General features: G+C 46.5%; 1 protein-coding gene across 1 annotated transcript in view; it reads left to right on the forward strand.

The window, feature by feature from the left end:
• The window catches only part of LOC119385540 (uncharacterized), an 88,510-nt gene extending 69,561 nt beyond the window's left edge, over window positions 1–18,949 (forward strand). Inside the window, exons 9-11 of the mRNA XM_037652960.2 lie at window positions 7,101–7,430; window positions 13,340–13,502; window positions 18,356–18,949. Of these exons, the coding sequence (XP_037508888.1) occupies window positions 7,101–7,430; window positions 13,340–13,502; window positions 18,356–18,759 (897 nt within the window). The 3' untranslated portion in view covers window positions 18,760–18,949. The remainder of the gene's footprint in view (window positions 1–7,100; window positions 7,431–13,339; window positions 13,503–18,355) is intronic.
• Window positions 18,950–19,351: the final 402 nt, after the last annotated feature.

Here is a 19,351-nt window from a genome sequence, read left to right on the forward strand (position 1 = left end):
TGTGTATAAAATAGAGCACGAAACGCCTACGCAGAAATATGCTTCCTTGAAAAATTGCGTAACTGCGACCAACATTAGTTGATTTGAATAAAATATTTGTTAGTATCTTAAAAGTTTTGTAATCCTAACCACGTTATCTTCCTTTTATTCCGAAAAAACCAATTAGGGTTGCTCTAGTGGTTTAACATGACAGCTGTTTTTACGCTGGGGTGTAGGCGGTTTGTAATTGATGGGACTCACTGCTCTGCTTGCCGATAAGCTAGCAGGTTGCCATCTAAATATAACAACGTCAATAAGAAGCCTAATTGCATGATGACGCCAATACGGCTGCAGAGTTTCACTTTGTCTGTAAACGTACGACCACTTACGCAGTACCGAATCGCCCGAAACGTGTACGCTAGCAAGAAAGCTGGTAGCGAGAATTTGTTGCGATACATCGAGTATGCATAGAGTATATAAAACAGCAATGACCTTTCATATCTTGCTTACCTGCCACCGTAAAGCTTTCGCTACGCCACATTCAATAACGTGCAAACGTATAAGAATAAACACCTCGGACCTACTGTATAGCGCGGTGTGTTCAGAAAAGCATGAACGCGAGCTCCCGGTAACTATTCCCGCCGGTAACGTTCGTTTTGATCTCCGAACCGAGTCGTCGCTGCCGCACTCCGCTCGGAAGATATCTGGCGTGTTCTAAATGTCACGGCTCTTATCTGCGGGGTATCAACATCGTTTGGGCGGGACCACTTGCCGCCGGCTACTGAACGTGTGATGTTCAGCGCGAGAAAACGACCCGCAGTGGACCTCGGCATTGCGCTCCGTAGTGCCGCGCGACGTTTCGTCGGAGCCGTCGATTTCTTCATGCTCTTCTTTACCTGAGACATAATCGCCTGGATATGCAGCGCAGCTAATAAATATGCGTGAATGCATACTCTTGGACAAAAAGTAACACAGAAATTGAATGCTTTCTACGAATCACGCTTCGCAAACCTGTGCTTCACTGCCTCACATAACAGCATTGCGCGGTGGCACGATAGCTACTAGGGCAAACGTTTTCTTTTGTATCTAAATACCGACTAGAGACAGAATGCTTATATTTGCAGGTATAATGGATATAGAATTTGTGCTTAAAATGTATATTTTTAAATTGTTTTGTGTTTAATTGGTGCAAAGCGCCATTGATGTTTTTACAGAGTGTTCTCGTTTTTGTCAAACATTTTCCTATTAAAGTTTTCTTTTTTTAATTCTTTAAGAATGATCGCTAAAATATAATACGATTAGAAATCACCTTCCTTGTTCAATAAGTTCATATTATATATTATAGTACCAATAATATTCTGTGGCAGTAAAGAAGTTGTTTACTAGAGTACCCGAAATTAGCCTATTTTCCCGCGTGCAGGATAAGCACAGGTTATGCACAGCAAAAAGGGCGACAAATGAACCGCCGTGACAGCGGCGATTCCTTATTGCGTAGGCGCACGGCATATCTCTCCCCGTCCCCTCCTCCCACTCGTTTAGCGTCCCGTGACTGGGTTACGCGCCGTAGCGGTCAGGAGCTCGGCACTGATGTTCTGGGTAACATCGACCTTGATCGGCGGCCTGACCAGCAGTCAATGGCTGTTCCAATGGTTCGGTGGTGCCGCTAGGGCTTGTACCCGCTGTCACGTGGGCTTCCTCATGAAAGTCCGTGTCTGTAATCACCAAGTCGTCAGCGTCCGGAGCACACACCACATGGTTACGGTGACGCACCCACTCACACACACAACAAGGAGTCACCACGCTCACATGGTAGGACACCGGACCGGTGCGGGCGAAGACAGTAGCAATGAACCAGCTTGGTCCACAACGGAAATTACGAACCCCCAGGAGGTCTCCTTCACTGAACGTACTCTTATGATGCCTGTGGCGACTGGTTTCCCGGAAATACTTCCGGGCGACTGTCTTCTACAGAAGGCCTGACGAGGTGCAGCCTTGTTCTGAAGCAACACCCTCTAGACTTGAAGGCCTGAAGACTGCCGCCGTGACGTGACAAAGTGGAGGCGGAGGTGGTTTGCCACCGAGCAGTTAAGGCTAGCGTAGTAATGTCTGCGGTGCGCTTGTCCCTGTCTTTTCCTTAGTGAGTGCTCCTCTATTGCGCATAAGAATTCCTTCCCAACGAGTGAAGGAATTGCGTGCAAATATTTACGATGAAATGAACCTCACATATTTTCACATCTCTTTTCCCTTACGAATACTATAAGAAATGTGCTTGCTAATAAAACAGCGAGCTCTTAAACGCAGTTCCACTGAACTTATGCCCTGTATTTCAGCTCGGTAGTGAGCAGAAACTGGCCAGGAAGTTTCGCATAATTTCTTTAATCGGTTCTTTGTTATACATTCGGTAGATAGCAGAATTTTATGACTGAATATCGACCACAAAAGCGTCCGAATACGTAGTCGCCTCTCGAACAAAATCATTTTTGCGTGAAACATTCATGGAAGCAAGAATAAAAAAACGAATCATAAGAACGAACTAACGTTTGACGTTTAGCCAAATTACGAGGTTAACGGTTGGTGTGAAAATTCGTATTCTCCAGACATTTCCGTTCTAGAGTTCCACTTTTTAGTGGTAGGGATAATTATGGTCAAATAACAAGTAAAGCAGAGGAAATTTCATGCCGGGTCGCTAGAGTGGTTTATAAACGACAACGGGAGACTGGTAGCATCTTGTCTGAACAACTTTATTTGCAGCAAAGCCAAGGAAACCTTCAGATCTATTTCTAGCTGAGCCCTTCCAGCTTTTTAACACGAAAGTGTTTTATGCCGGGGTCCACCACGACTTCAGTGACGTATTTCCGTCGCGGAAATGACGTCGAAAAATGTACACGATCAGATGGCAAAGGAAAAAAGTTCCGTCAGCGGGCATCGAACCCACGACCGCTGGGTCCGCAGCAACAGAAGACGGGCGCGCTATCCACTGCGCCACGGTCACAGACTCTCGAGGCTTTGCAAACGCGCCTTTGGTATCTACCACTCTCCCGGTCGGCGGGGTGGTGTTGCCCTCTGGCAGCGGCAAAGTAAAGTAATTCATCATTACTGTGGCCTCCTCGATTAGTACCTGCAATGCGTTACACGTTCGTCCCATTCGGCGCGTATTCAATAGAAGTGCAATTTTGTCAATGCCTTAACACACCGCGAGGTGGCGACCTTAACTCAAGCGTCGTAAAAGCGTCGGTCTCCCCCATAGCATCACGATGATGAAACCAAAAATAGCTCTGTCACGCCCGCCTGCCTCACCTGGCTGTAACACCGCGTTCCCCGCCTACGCGCTCGCACCAAGAAAAATTGCGGCCGGGCTACCCGGGCGGCACGACGCACTTTGCGTTTCCCTCTAGTGCGGCCGTGGTTTTCTATCACATTTTAACATGCCGCAGGATGGCGACCAAGTTCTTCGCCCAATATGCGACGCTCTTCTGGCTATCACAACTCGTTCTCTGATTACGCTTTCACCGTTAACTGCTACAGCTACCACAAGGGTTTGTTTAATCATTGAACATGGACGTTATTCGCCGGCATGGAGATGTGCCACCAAGCATCAATGTGGGTGCATCCATGTTAAACGGTGCTGTAGCTGCTAGACATGAATATACATTGTGCAAACTCTCTTATATCAATGTACAGTAAACATTCAGTTACTTTTAGAAGGGCACATTTTACTTTCGTTTATTCCGATTGCTATGACGGAGGGATCAACCATGTTTTTTTCTTCTTTGATTTCGATCCAGCTTTTAAAATATTATCATTCATTCGGCTGAAAAAATGTTTAAAATGATTCGTGCTACACCGTAACACGTGCATCTCTATATAGCGTATCCATCGTCGCAGGTATCAAGATCTGACGATTCGTCCTTGGTTAAGAGCTCCACGATGAGGTTTGTAACCACTTGGCGCAGGTTCGAGAGCTTTAAAAGTACTTCTTGTTTCGACAAATACTCCACGTCTGCATAAATATGCGCAACAACATTTGCGACAAGCAGCGCTGAATGCAGGATAATTCCTGCATTGTTCTGGTGAGGTCACAGTGGTTCTCTGCAACACGAACTGAAACTTCTTTATTCACTGTCAATGCTGATCTGTGCATCTAACACTTGAGTTTCTTCAAGGCGGCTTAGACAGCACACCCTGCCACACACCACAATACCGGTATATTGTCCTTCATCTTTGACTGCGTTTCTTTAGTGACAACTAGGTTGCAGGCAGGCCGCAAATAGTTAGCTTCCTCCTGAAGGTCATGTCATTGCTCCTCTTTGTCACTGGCAGTTCTAAAAGTGGCGACCGTCATACTTGCAATCACGCTGGGAGGTATATGGACAAAATTCGGCTGGGCCACTAACCCTATTGTAATACGAGGCAGTGAAGTGTCGTGAAATTTCGCGCAGCCATTTTCAGCGCAGCTCTGCGTCTTAGAAAAATCTGAAAACGCACACCTTGCACTTCGAGTCGTAATTGTCACGGCACTGAGAGACAGAGCATTTCTTCGGTAAGGCGAAATCAATGCCTCACACAGGCTGCAGCACGCACGAGGTTCTCACAATTTGCGAAACTCGGCATACTGCACTGAGGGGACCGACATGCCACGTCTAGCAGCGAGAGACAAACTGACGGGCCGGTGTGCTGCCGCGCTACTTGTCCTTCGTCAGTAAATATAGTGCGCTTTTGTGTACAGTGTTTTGTTGCTAAGTGATATTTCACTCAAACATAACTGATATGAATATTGCAGCTCTCTTCCGCAGTTCCTGTTCTTTTATTGAGAGAAAAACTGCGAATTTCTAAATGACGACCAGTGTCATGTGTCAAGTTGTATCCTTCCGGCTTTGAATTGATCCCCTGTGATTGAATAGATCAGGGGAAAGCGGATTCCCGCCGTCGCCGCCGCCGGTTCGGGACGGCAGCACTCCGATTGCACACAGCCCTTTGTCCTTAACGTCCAGAAGGTGTTGGTAGAAGCTGCGAACTTGCACCGAGCCGGCGGGTGCACGCGCCTCGATAGATTTTCACTCTTGTCACGTGACACTCGCGCCTGCAATGTGGACAGCATGTCGCGGCTTGCCGAGCGGAGGCGCCGACGGGCAGAACGCCGCCGCGGCATGCTTTCCGCCAGTGGGCACGTACCTTAAGGGTGGCGATAGGTGCGTCGGCGTGGCGTCACCTTCTTTGTGACGCCACGCCGATGCACCTGATACAATCGCTAATCAATTGTATCCTCTGTCATGTTTCAGTCATGTTGAATGGAGGGCTAGACGTGCTGGAGTATGCACGTGCAATTTTTCGTTACATTCGTGATTTGCTTGAATAAACGTTTAGTCTTTCGTCAGTACTTGTGTTTCGTCGTTCTACAGCGAAAGCTGTTATGAGATCATTTCACCGGCCGTTTTTGGCGCCGTAGTTGTCCGCCGCCGCCGCCGGTGTCCGTAACCAGTATCGCTCGAAATAAGAAAAAAAAACGAAATAAGAAAAAAAAAATCCAGGATGGAACGAGGTGCGAACCTGGGCCCTCTGCGTGGGAGCCCAGCATTCAACCTCTGAGCGATGCCGGTGCTTGAAACTGCTTTGCAAAAAGGTCCTATACAGGCTTCATGTCGGGAAGGAACCACATTAGCATATGTAATATAGCGTGGTAGAAGAGTAAAATAAGCACCAAGCGTCGCACAACGCGAATTCTGTAACCAGGCGTCACACAATGCGAATTGCGCAACGAGTAGGTTGTTGAATGCTTCTAACCCATTACAAAGGGCTCTGCCATAATTCTTCATCGTCATCAAGCACAGCATCATCAAAGTGCGCATAATGCTTACATGCGTTTAGCAGGTACCAACGCTCTCCGTAGAATGGCGAAAAATGGCACAGTGCCTGCTGCCCTACTTCTCAAAAATTACAATGATTTATAGCGTAGTGGGTTCCTCGCAAGTGCACTTGTATTGGTTGCCAAGGAAGCCCATAAGCGCATGATCCATTTCCTCGTGGTCTCAGTAAAGTTCTTCGCCCCCTCCCTCTCTCTCCCACGTCAATGTATGTTATACAACATGGCGGCAGAGAGAAATAGCGACCGGGCGTCACCCAATGCAAATTACATAACTGGTGGGCCGTATAAAGATTACAACCCATTACAAAGGGCTGAGCCATAATTCTTCATCGTCATCAGTCGTCGCGTCTACAAAGTACACATAATGCCTTACAGACGTGTAGCTGGTGCCTCGCTTCTCCGCAGAATGATGAATAATGGCTTAGTAGGTGCTTCCCAACTTCACAAAAATTGTGATTTATGGCGTAGTGGGTACCTTTCTAGTGTACTTGTATTGTAGCCCCAAGAGTGCTTAACGGGCTCTAGAAACGCCGCTCTTCCAGCTTTCGCTGTGACTGTGCTGCGGTTTCAGCGCAGGCCTGGCGTTTTTTTTTTTCTACTGGTGTCTATGTTATTTCCTTCACGCTTTGTGTAAAGATGAGGCTGCTGTCAAACCTGCGTCGTCGGAGCTGCTCGAGGGCAGAAGACAGTAGGTACATGATGCGCCATAATGCGTCAAGGAAAATATAGGGAATGAGTAGAGCACCAGGTTTAAAGAAAAAAATGTGTAGCGCCTCAAAAGATCATCTCATCACCATGTCACAGCATGCGTACAGCCGTCAGCACGCTAAACACGAACGCCTGCAGCGTGACCTGAAACGGTTTGATTCATGCCAGCGCCACGTAGCTTTGTCTTCTGTCGCCGAGATGTTACCAATACACGCCAACATACTAACCAAATATACACAGGTACTATCTGGGCAACAGCGCCCAGCACTTCGAGGCTGGCATCAGTCAAACCAGTGGAGGCCACGCTGCGGAGTGTTCGTGTTAAACTTGCTGACGTCCGCACAGTTGAGGCACGGCTGCGGTAGCGTAGATCTTCTTGGTGAATACGCAAGAAAAGGGCGAGGAGAATAATTTTTTCATCTCTTATGATTGCGCTTCTAAAAACGCAGACTATTTCTTTTGCATCATTCAGCTAAAGCCAGGTGCACGGTAGTTCTTTCGCGCGAGTATTGTGCGTGTGCCCATTACTCTTCTGTTCTCGTTTTTGCAGGAAACAGCCAGTAGTCCGAAGAATGTAAATCGAACCACTCAGGCCGTAGGATGTATTGGTCTGCCGTCCTCCTCATGGATGAACTTCCCCCTCGGTTGGCGAAGGTATACGCTCAGGCCGGAAGATATACTCAAGCTTCTTAACGACGACGAGCCGAAAACCCCCAGAGTGAAAGTGCCACATGACCAGGCAACACCCGATGAGCCTTCTTCATTGTCGGAATCAAGCTTCAAAGAAGGCTACGAGAAGTTTGCCTCGCCCAAGTCGTCCGAGCTCAATAGCCTTCTCACGGGTGAAGCAACGGAGAGCAGCAGCGCAGGGAAAGGACCGGTCAGTCGTAAATCACCCGTAAAGACAGCACACATTTTTTTATACTAGTGGACAAACGTTAAGCTTGTTGGTCTGTAATATCACAACACTTTGCTCGTGGTGTCGTCTACGCTGCACTTTGACGAAACCATGGTTAAACATTCTAAGTACAAGGGAGCCTTCTGCTATTTAGAATTGTCGTTTGTTGCTGTTTAAAAGAAAGCGATGCTTCTTGGTAAACATGTAAACCCGCTGCATTTGTCTGAAGACTGTCATGAATTCTTAAGCACAAAGTTTCAGGAAAAAAGACATCTTCGAAGTCAACACTTTGCACAATGACATTTTCTTGGATGTGTTGGACTTACTAAAGGGCATGCTCTTGTAGCGTGGTGTCACATTGTAGCATATCATATAGTGCATAACCTGTCCAATATCATATTGTACATAATATGTCGAGGACAAAATATTGTAGAGTCCGGCTCGGCGGTCGTCCATATATGTTATTGTCAGGCTAAGTCATTGTTTGTTAACTGATATTCGCTAATTGTTATGTAATCACTCATCAGCACGCACTGCATTTGGAGACTTGTATAGCCGGGGAGTTCACAAGGCTTGTACTCTTTGAAATAATATCCGGGGCAAGACAAGTTCCTAGGTGTTCTTTCCCAAAGTTTTCGAAAGTTGTCGAAGTTTCCCAAAGCTTTAGAAAGAACACATGAGGGTTCAAGTTCTTTTAGTGTTCTAGTGCACAAGACAAGGGTTTTTAGCGAAAGTAACAGGAACAACAGATATTTTTTACCAGAAGTTTGAAGGCCCACATCCAGTCCGCGCGACCTTCAGGTTTCAATCTAAGCGGTAGGGTCGCCTTAAAACATTCCAGCTATAAGTAAATCACATTATGTGCCGAGAAAAATTATGCAGAAGCTTATTACCGAGTCTTACTTTATAAGGAATAATTTTTGTTAGTTATTGCACCTACCGCCACTGGTAGAATACACATGATTAAATTTTCTATTTTCATAGTAAACAGAGTCGTTAGGAATTCTTGGCAATCTTCAAAGACACACACTGCAAATTTGAAAATGTACCAATGTTTAGTGAGACATTGCCGCTATAAGGGCTCTACAAAGAGAGGGCAACTCATGTCTCTCGCGTCCATCTCGCTCACCTAGGGTACGAGTTGTTCGTGAAAACTTTACGAGTATCGCTTTCAGAGCAATTGGTTGTAGCGACTGTAATTTCACATATGTCAGCTAATATAGAAGTGTGACTTTTTCGAGGCAGCATTTTTCATTGCCTACGGTGTATCTAAAAATTAACAAGTTTTCTGCCGCTATTCGTAGAGGGTGACCCGCAGAGTAATGTCGATTTCGGACCATAATGAGCTAATCTGTGATTACAAAAGGAGACCTTCCCACAGACAACCTGTGTACTTTCTTTTACCACAGTCACTTTTCTAACAAGTAGGAGAGTGGGTTGGCCTTCTGCATAAATCCTCTTGCTCGTCAGTAGAATTCTGGAACTTTCTAAAGCCTAAGTATGTAGACATTCTGCTCAGTTCGTGCAGGTGCTTTCAATAGTCGTCAGGATTTCAGTGGTCTGGCTATATTGTGCAGCCTGTGATAGATAGCAGATGCCTTTTTGCAAACCCAAAGCTAAGTTTGTTTCTTTGCCGCCTTTAATAAATGTTGCTTGTTGACTTAAGTATTACGTTGATTTAAAAAAAAGCAGATCTAATCTGCATGGGCGGATCAATCGTATTTCTTGAAAATGTACAGCTGCTCCATGGGCCGTTTCAAGGCAACGGAATCGTGGCTGCATATAAGGATAATGTCGACTATTGCTCTGTGGCGCGTGTGTACGGAGTGTCGAACTATTTGTGAGATTCCATTATCGACATTTCGCAAGTTTGCGTGTAAATTGCTCTATATTTTTTAACTGTGCGGTTATAAAAATGGCTAAACTGCAGAATAGGACAGCGTAGAGTGTCTACGAACGCTACGAAGAGCTTAAGGCCCGAAATAAAGCATGTAGAAAAATGGTCACGAAGAAGCGCAGGACACCCTGCACATTTGTATCATCCTTTATTTATTTGGTGCCTCACACACTCCCTAGTAACGCAGCGACGAGGCCAAAAGCAGGCATTACTAAGGATATAAAACAAGAGGTTCATGAGGCGTATGCTACTTGTCCCTTTCTTCGCTCTGGTGCGGCGGCCGTACTGCGATGAATGAAAGAATGGGAATTTAAAGGGGCCCTGCAACACTTTTCGAGCATGCTCAAAAAGCGCTGCCGATTGGTAGTCGAGGCTCCCGAGAACACGCGAGCCAAATATTATAGCGATGCGCACGGCCTGGAATTTACAATAAATTCTCAAAGTCAGCTGAAAATCGCTCCCCCTTCTCTCGACAAATGATGTATTTGTCCGCAAAATATGACGCGATTGTCGGCAGTTCCACCATTGGCTGATGTTATAATCACGATAACACCCTCATTATTACTTTCGTTGTTAATTTTGAGTTCAATAAGTAGATAATATGTATGTTTATATTCTGTTATCGCGTTAAAAACACCGAACAAACATTAATATTAGCACTTCCGGTCTCACCGACAGCTCGTCTGCTCGTAGTTGCGTGGTTCCGTTTTCTTCGCCATGCGCAGTGCCGAAAACGTGAATATTTCTGTGCTTTTGACCATCGCCGGTTGCCGTTGAGAGTGGCAGCCGTTCGAGTGTTGCCTCGTCAGCTGAGAACTGCATCGTCGGCACGTTCTCACGACCGACCGAGGCAAGAGCGCAGCGTGTCTGCGATAACAATGCTGGCGTCCGGTAATGGCGGCGCTTCGGGGTCGTCTTCCAGTGCCGTCTTACGAGGCGGTGTATCGGAGTATGGGCCGAAACCGATCTCAGCTGTCATTCGTTCCAAACGAGCGCGCAGGTTTGCTTCCATGGTTGGCAGAGCGATGAAAACACTACGGCGTTCGAGGTGCACACCCAACATTACCAAACCGACGCGCAGTTTTCAAGCACGCGCGATACACAGTGCGATCAACTCCGCTCGACGAGAACGACGCAAGCCGACCGGAAGTGGCGGCACAGACCACGTGGTTGCGCCCAGACGTCAGAGAAAAAAAAATGAAGAAAAAAACTCCGCCGGCGCTCTTGGGCGGAGCCTCGCTCCTCTGCGCTCCCTCCGTCGACTCGCTGCCTAGCTTTCCGCGCGCTCGCGGCGTTGAGTTGAGGGAGAAAGCTGCGGAACGTGATCTCTATAATTTGGTAACACCACTTAGACTTGACGGATTCGAAAAATGTTTGCGGCATATTACTCGTGAAGAGTCATACGTCAATAATGAGACTATTCCAATATAACTAAGAAAGGTGTTGCAGGGCCCCTTTAAGGGCTCATTTTTCTTCCTTCATTATTGAGAACTAACAGACAATCAACTCACGCAAAGTATAGGGGACGTTACTTGGAGTAATTATGAGATAAATGTCAACAAATGAAAGTGGATGGAAAGACAACTTGCCGCCGGCAGGACCCGAACCTGCAACCTTCGAATAACGCGTCTGATGCTCTACTTATTGAGCTATGTTGGCGGTCGTCCTCCCGTATGCTTTATCGGGTATATCTGTGCATTTAAACTTGGGTGTGTTAGTCAGCGCCGCTTGTAGCCAGGATGTCGCGTGTTGAACAGTCCCTTTTTTTGTCTGCTGGCGACACGTAGCACGTGATCTTTTTCGAGCTGGCAGCTGACCAATATTCCCTAGCAAATTACCTGAAGACACCAAGTCTGCTAGAACGAGAACCCTCTATCAAAAAATGAAAGAAGGGAAATCCAAGCGCTCTTTCTTTTTTTGTTAGACATAACCTTAACCCATATATGCCCAGTGTCCTACATGTAGGACACTTTATGATGTGCTTTAAAATCGTTTGTCCTTTAGCTGAAGACTAGCGCCACCTACAGCGTGTGAAGCAGGTATGCCTAAACGTTGCTTGCCCTTACCATTGCCTTGTATGGACTGCTTCCTCCGGGTGAACGCCTACCCTTTATGACGAACGCCATGGAGCGGGAAAAAATTTAAGTTAGGACCTTTCCTTTTCCATGAAGTCATGGCGATAATTTTTCGAACAGCTCACAGAAGGTAAGAAATTAATCGGGGACAGTTGTGTTTTTCCAATGTCAGGAGGTCATTAGTTACAACGCGTTAAACCCAGCCGTCTTATATTAGGACATCAGGCAAATAAGGTGTCAGGGGGCGGTGTGAGTGAAATTTTGCAGCCGTAGTGACTGACGTAGAAAGTGGTGATGAAAATGACACTGCAATGGTTGTCTTCCCTGGAGTGTCTTTTCAGGCGGAAAATATGGACCTTCACAAGTGGTCCTCGTCCAGTGAAGACGATTACGACTGTGAGCCAACCAAAAAGGCCAAGAAGTCCAGCACGAATGGTCAAGGCGGGGCATGAGCACAAAATGACACCAGAAAGAATCGTCCCAAGACGAACATGTCAATTCTTGTTTGTTGACTCCGCAAGAAGCACTCGAGAATTTTTCTGAGAGCGACATCATCGCACTTCCTGTCTAGGAAAGTAACCTCTATGCGGATAAAGAACATGCCATGAGAGGGAAAAAGTGGTACTCTTCTCTGTTTGCCTACCTTCTCGGAGCATCCATAACCAAAGCTTTGAAGCTGTAAAACAAAAAAATGGGAAGATTGAGCACATTTCGCTTGAGAGGTCCACCGCACAGGTCTATCTCAAGAAATACGGACGGAGCCGTTCCGCGGAAATTTCTGCGAGCTCAACACTCAGGCACAAAGACGTTTAGACCGCACTGACCATACTGTTGCGCCTAACTGAAAATAGACAAGGTGCTCTAGTGCCCATAACGCGTGCGCATGGGGGAGAGCAGGGGGGGGGGGCTGCACCCCTAGTCACCTAAGAGGGGGGCGCAAAATCTTCCCCGTACATTGACCCCCCTAGTTATGTAAGAGGGGGAGGCGCAAAATCTGCACCACACACTGACCCCCCCAGTCACCTAAGGGGGGGGCGCAAAATCTGCCCCAAACATTGACCCCTCTTAGTCACGTAAGAGCGGGGGGCGCAAAATCTGCCTCGTACATTGACTTCGCAGGTGGGGGGGGGCGCTGCGATGAACCTTCGCACCCCCTCCCCCGCCTGATGGGGAACTCTGCGCACGCCTATGCTACTGCCACGAGAAAGCAATTCGATCCGCGAAGTGAGACGTTGGTGTGCGCGTGAAATGTTTCAAGGTTCACTCAACTGGTGCAAGCAGCCTATATGCCTAGTGTCCTACACGTAGGAGGGCTCGGGAAACAACGTTCCAATTTCCTCAGAGTAAATACAATTAAGTGCATCTTATTGATGCTACAAGTGCCGTATTTGTGAAGCAAATATTTGTTTTGTCAATTTCTCCCATTTTGGGCATATATGGGTCAATGGTAACGGAGAGACAATCAATCCATGGAAAGTACAGGGGGCGTTATTTGTCGCGATTTTGAGACAAATGTGAAGCAATTAATGTGGACGATAAGTTGCCTCCAGCTGGAACCAAACCTGCAACCTTCGATAACGCGTTCGATGCTCCACCAATTATGCTGTGGGTGTGGTCGTCCGCCAGTACACTCTATCTCCCACGCTTAAATGCGCATACATACACGATAAAGTGTTTGGGAGGACGCCCGCCGCCGTAGCTGATTTTTGTAGAGGATCGGACGCGTTATTTGATGGTTGCAGGATGGGCATAGGGGACGTTATTTGTATTACTACAAACAACGTCCCCTATAGTTTCCATGGGTCGATTACCTGTTAGTTCTCTTTAGGGTCATAGAGTAAGACAGTTAGCCACGTTGCGAACTTGTGTAGATCCCATTGGTCAATGCTTGTAATTGTTTTGCATGCACGCCGCTACAGAAAACAGATAAGCCTGATACCAGCCGCAAGGGCGACCAGCCATCGGCAGCAGGAACCTACAAAGCAGGCACTCCAGCTTCCGCAACTAGCAAAGGGACTTCGAAGTACTCGGCTAAAAGCCCGGATACGAGTGGAAACGTCGATGCCGATGACACAGTCAAAGGTATTTTACCTCTTTAATTCGGCTGTAACAGCCGTATTTCTCGTGCAAGCACAAGTAGTGTATGAAGACGAGTTCTCTCCATCTCACGCTGTTTAATAATTGTTTTATTACGATGTATCAATTGTTTTGAGTTGGTAGCACTCTCAGTAGAAGTGCCGCAGCGCCGATGATGTAAATAGAATCTTGAGGTACTTTTTTTTTAGTTTCAGCAGGATGCGGTGCCTTGCTGGCAGCTTATGCTCCCTAAATCTGATTTTGTCTTCTCAATGACGTAGAGGGGAAACAGTGAGCACGACAACAAGTAACACTGATCAAAGCAATACAGCGCCGAATATCCACTAGCTTTATTTTACTCATTGACTAAACTTAAACACCAGTCTGAAGGGAAGAAGGCAAGAGAGAGGGACTCAAATATTTGATCGATAGTATTGAAGCACGTTATCTCTATTATTTCATATCATGTATCATATGACAAAACAGGTTTTAAATAGGTGACGGAATATGCACTAGCACTCGTGTCACCCTGTGAGTCAGTCATTTCAGCCTGCCCACTATCACTAACTTGCTGGATCCTACGTTATGGTACACATCGCATTCATTAAAAAGAGCTGCGAAACAAGATGTCGTGGCAGTGAATGCGCCAATAAACTATCGCTGCCTGGTCTTTCCAACTGCCGCTGGGGCTTCTACCATCATCATCATCATGAGCCTGACTACGCTCACTGTAGGGTAACGGCCTCTCCCAGTTACCCCGGTTCTCTGCTTGCTGCAGCCGCGCGTTATCCCCGCAGACTTCTTAATCTCATCTGTCCGCCTAACTTTCTGAATTCCCGTTGCTTGCTTGCTTTCTCTTGGAATCCCGTCTGTTACTCTTTAAGACAAGCGGTTATCTTTGCATAGCGCCACGTGGCCTGCCTATGCCCATTTTTTTCTTGGTTTTGACTAAGATGTGCTTAGCCGTTATGTCCTCAACCATTCTGAGGCACCTACCATTCTGTCAGAAATATCTCCTTCAGAAATATCTGTCAGATATGTGTTGCACATGTCTGAGAAATCCAATGTAGAGCGCGAGCTCCACAGTGGTGAGACAGTGATCTGCCCCTACCAGGTGAAGCGCGTACGTAGTGTTCAGTCATCTAGCAACGTAATAGCACTGAACAGCCAATAGTATCAAATGAAATTGCTAGCATTGCTTCGCTATAGCGCGTAATAGCACAACTTTTCTATAATTTCAGCTCCATTCTCCATTTTGTGTATCTGTTATACTACCAGCCTTTACCCTTGAAATCTTTCTTGTAAAGCGTATTTATGTTCACCAGGGATGTGTTTTTTCAAAGACACAATCATAGGCGAGCCATCGCATTCACAATTTATGGGCAATGGCTTCCACCAAGCCGTCGATGTATATGGCGGTAGGTTGTCAGGGATTCTTTATTTACGTTTCAAGACCCAGCATAACAAACATTATGGCCCGTCAGAAGTAACCAGAAGCATTTCATAAAGCTCGCACTCTACAGTGCCTTTTGAAACGAAAAGCAGCTTTCACTTTTGTACCTCGTTTCGGCTCATTGGAAGCGCTTCAGATTTCGCAGTTGAATTTACGGAGAACGCGCAATACTTAACTGTCAAGCAATTGAAATTGAAGAGTATGGGCGAAACTTGCAAGTGGTCCCTCCAACCCCCTTTTATTTTGAACAAAAGGAAGGTCAGGGCATCTCTCGCATCCCTCACTTTTCATTACTTTCGGAAAGATTGTTATCACCTGATATACTTACCGAAATTCAGTCGGCATACTGAGTTGTCGTTTTTCAAGCGAAGGTTCTAGTGTCTTGAAAGTGTCGTTGGTGCTGTAGGCGTGAACGGAACGATACCGGGCGCTCGTGAACGCAAACAAATGCGGCCCTCGAAGGTGTACTGCTCACATGCGTATTTCTATGCGCAGTTTTTTCAATTATTTATGCTCTCTTGATTGTGGGCTCATCGGCTGTTGTCCTTTTCTGATGCGGTTCTCTGATCTTTTATCGAGGTTATCGAGGTGACTCATTTCACGTTGCCGCACTTCACCGTTAGCTGTAGATGAAGGCATGACCATCGTTGTTGCCTGTAGCTACTGAAGGGTTGCGCTGCTAAGCTTGTGGATATGGTCAAATTCGCAGCATGTAGGGAAAAAACATGCAGAAAGGAGCCCAATGTGAGATAAGGATTGCAATGTGAGATAAGGAAAGAAAGGATTGCGCAATATGAGATAAAGAAAGAAAGCATGACGAAAAATAGTTGGCTAGCCACGCACACGCTATGATTCGCTTTCCCCCTATTTTCGTGATAGGGCAACTGGTCCTGTATTTTTTAAACACGAAAGCGTTTGATGACGTTTGATGAAGAGACAGCGTGTGATCACGTGACTCTCTCCCCCCTCTGCTAATCCACGTGACACGCGCCCTCCATTTGAGAGGACTGGACTTCAGGGAGTCTGGACTTCAGGGCCCACAGCGACAAATCTATTGTATTAAACCCTTATTTAAACAGGCTGTTTTGCGTAGAACGGGAGCTGGAAGTTAGCTAGTGTTTAAGAGCGCGCTCTGAACTGTCTAACTTGTATTTTTTTGTTTTTCTCATGCTTGACATTGTTGTAAAATATACAGTTTTTGCCACAACTTCTCGCTTCGTCTCTGGCCGACATTCATTGTGGTTTTGGGCTGACCATGGCTAGCGCCATCGCTCTCACCCACTACCACTCTGAGGAGCCGGTGGCTAACTCGCGAGACGACCACCCTAGGTCAGAAACAGTACGCAGGCATGCAGTGACAAGAAAATGCGCAATAAGAAACACGCATGCCAATTACCAAGCACATATAATATGTGCACAAACGTAATTGTTTTGTTGACCTCCATGTCTCCTATTAACCAGACCATAGGAAAAGTGGATGACACGCGCTCTGCTATTGCTATTCAATGGCTAGAGCTCACCAATTGCTTTCAACTTTAAATATCGCGCAATTCTATTGGTCATGTCCTAGCTGCTACGCTGGAACAGTAAGCCCTTCTGATCTTTTGCGCGATGACAAGTTTGCGCCATGGACAGCGCCGTTTGCACATTGGGCCTGAGCTTCCTGTCGATAAACTTGGTTGACCTACGTGAGGAGTTCGTATTGCCTGGCAAAGTTTGACTGATAGCTCGGGCAACAGGCTTATTATTCGTGACACTTAAATGATAGTGTCGCCAAACGCAAGTTGCTCTCAGTAAAGCCTTACCATCCATGTTTTCTATCCCGAAGCATCCATTTGAATATTGCGGTATATTGTGGAATATTGTGGTGTATGTTATTATGAATATTCCGTATAGAGCCCAAATGAACATCAGTCCGCGCGTCGTATGTTCTATGTGCGAGTGAAAGCGCGCGAGCGCTGCCAAAGTAGGCGGCCCTAGCAGAGGTGCCAGTCGTCTGTATATGCGTGAAAAGAGCAAGGGGGCCTGCATGCTTCCGGCAAGAGATGCGGGTATGGTACATTGCAGCCGCACTCGCCAAATCTTTGCAGGGGATCAGCCAACGCTCATACACTTGTAGTACGCGGGTATGGTACATTGCAGCCGCACTCGCCAAATCTTTGCAGGGGATCAGCCAACGCTCATACACTTGTAGTACGCGTTGTGTTATATCCCAATAAAAGTTTGCGTGAAAGCCATGGAAACCACGAAGGTTGCTTCGCTCGCTGCAACGGCCGTGATTAGTTACGTAGCATTTTCTATGTGCTGCACAACGTGTCATGGTAACTGAGTGAGCGCACAGCATTATTTAGTACAAAAATTAAATTTGTTGTTATCGCATTCATTGCATCCGCCTGCGGCAAACTGAGAGTTTATTTCTATGTTAAATCGGGCTAATGCTTGAAAATAATCCCGCATGCTTTGATGATTCGGCGTCGTGTGGATTGTTTTCGTTCCATGAAAGTGCATAACCAGGATTATTGTACAGCATATTACTTGCAAGCCAGTCCTATTTTCACTTTGCTTATAATCTGTTTTTTTTACTAATTTATGCACGCTCCAAACACAATCAAAATGTCGCATCACCAACTCGTCTAAGCTTCAAGAATGCTTTATTTCGTTTATTACGTCATTGAGTCAGGAAAAGGTAGAATTGTTGGACAACCGCTTGGATAACATTTTAACTTAAGGAAAGAGAAATCCAGTGCTACTGTGCTATGCATGAGTTGGGTGGCGTTAGTCTTTCAGGGTACCGCAGTTTTACCTTTTTTCACCAGTGGCGAGCTGGGTGTCTACGTGGTCGCGTGATCTTCTCTTCTTTGGTATAGCAGCGAGAAAGCAAACAGTACGCTATTTGGCCTATGTCCTGTCCGTTATAAAATTTCCGTGTATCTGTGAATTGCTCTGGCGTTTATTTCTCAAAATATACTTTTTGCCATGACAGGCTGTCGTTGGCCGCTCAGAGCATCAAATAAGAATGCATGTAAACTTTGTCGAGCTGCATTGAAATTTGAGAAGCGTGAAACGCTGGGCTGTCACGTTTAGATGCGAGAAAAACAAGCGAAAACTCAAGACAAGGACGAATACTCGGGAGGCACATTCAATCAGCCACCGGCGACGGTGTGCGCTTGAATGTGCCTCCTTCTTCGTCCTTGTCGTGAGTTATCGCTGGTTTTTGTCGCATCTAAATTGAAGTCTCGCCAGCTAATAAACTTCAGACTACGACTGAACTCCGTACTCCACGTGTCAAGACAGTACGTAAACCTCGGACATTGTAAACTAGATGCAAGCGGCATTCTGCATGGTCTACGGAAGAAACAAAAATGTCTCGTTTATTTATTTACATGTATTTACTTTTGGCATGCAGATAAGATTGACCTAGAGGAGCTTATGGACACAGAGGACGAAGTGGAGGGCAACTTTTGGAAGAAAATGACGGGAGCTCAAGGCCGCTCGACAATTATCGCTGCCATTGCAGTGGCAGCCTTGTTGGTGGTCATTTACTACCGACGCCTGCAGGGGGGCCCCAAACCAATGGGGGCGCACGCACTGATGGCCAACTTTCCCGATGCCATGTACCACTTTTGCGAGTCGCCGAGCTGCAAGAGAGCCGCCAGCGAAATGAAGGCGTCGGTGAACACTTCCGTCGTACCATGTCAAGACCTGTACAGCTTCGCTTGCGGCAAATGGAATGAGATCGCGAATACCACTGAAATTTCGGGCGTTACGGTGCAACTGTCCTACATGCAGGTAATGCGTTACCTTGATTAAAAGAAAATGCATTCATTCGCTTAGTTCAGCAGATATCGTGGTAATGTGAAGTGTGGTTGTTCGAAAAACCATGGCTGATTCCTCCGCCATAGGAATCGGTATAACACGGACGTGAAATGTGTCTTCACAGAAGTAGTGCTTATTGTGTAGTGATATATGAGAGCATGTACAATGTATGTTGGTGTTTGGCAGATAGACCACCATTTGACGTGGATGCACCCACGTTGGCGCCTAGTGGCACATCTCCATCGCGACGACTAACGCCCACGATCATGATTTAACCGTTGTGATAGCTGAAGTTCTTAACATATACGTGGACACAGCGCAGCGTGAATCTCGCGCACATATAACACCAACAAGCTCATAATAAACACTGATATATGACGTGCACTTCTTCAAAGCGTCGTCAGTTAAGGAGAGAAACGGCACGGTGTGCGTTCCTGGGTATTAGAGTAACCTACGCCTGCGCTCAGGCATACACTACCACATTGCGCTTCAGCAACACGGGATGCAGAGGTTCGTAGCTTTAGCCGCGAACGCGCGTTAACGTTCCACGTCCCACTGGCCTCCGTCTCGCTCCACCAAGGCAGGA

This window comes from Rhipicephalus sanguineus, chromosome 3, assembly GCF_013339695.2.
Source record: "Rhipicephalus sanguineus isolate Rsan-2018 chromosome 3, BIME_Rsan_1.4, whole genome shotgun sequence".
Lineage (NCBI taxonomy): Eukaryota > Metazoa > Arthropoda > Arachnida > Ixodida > Ixodidae > Rhipicephalus > Rhipicephalus sanguineus.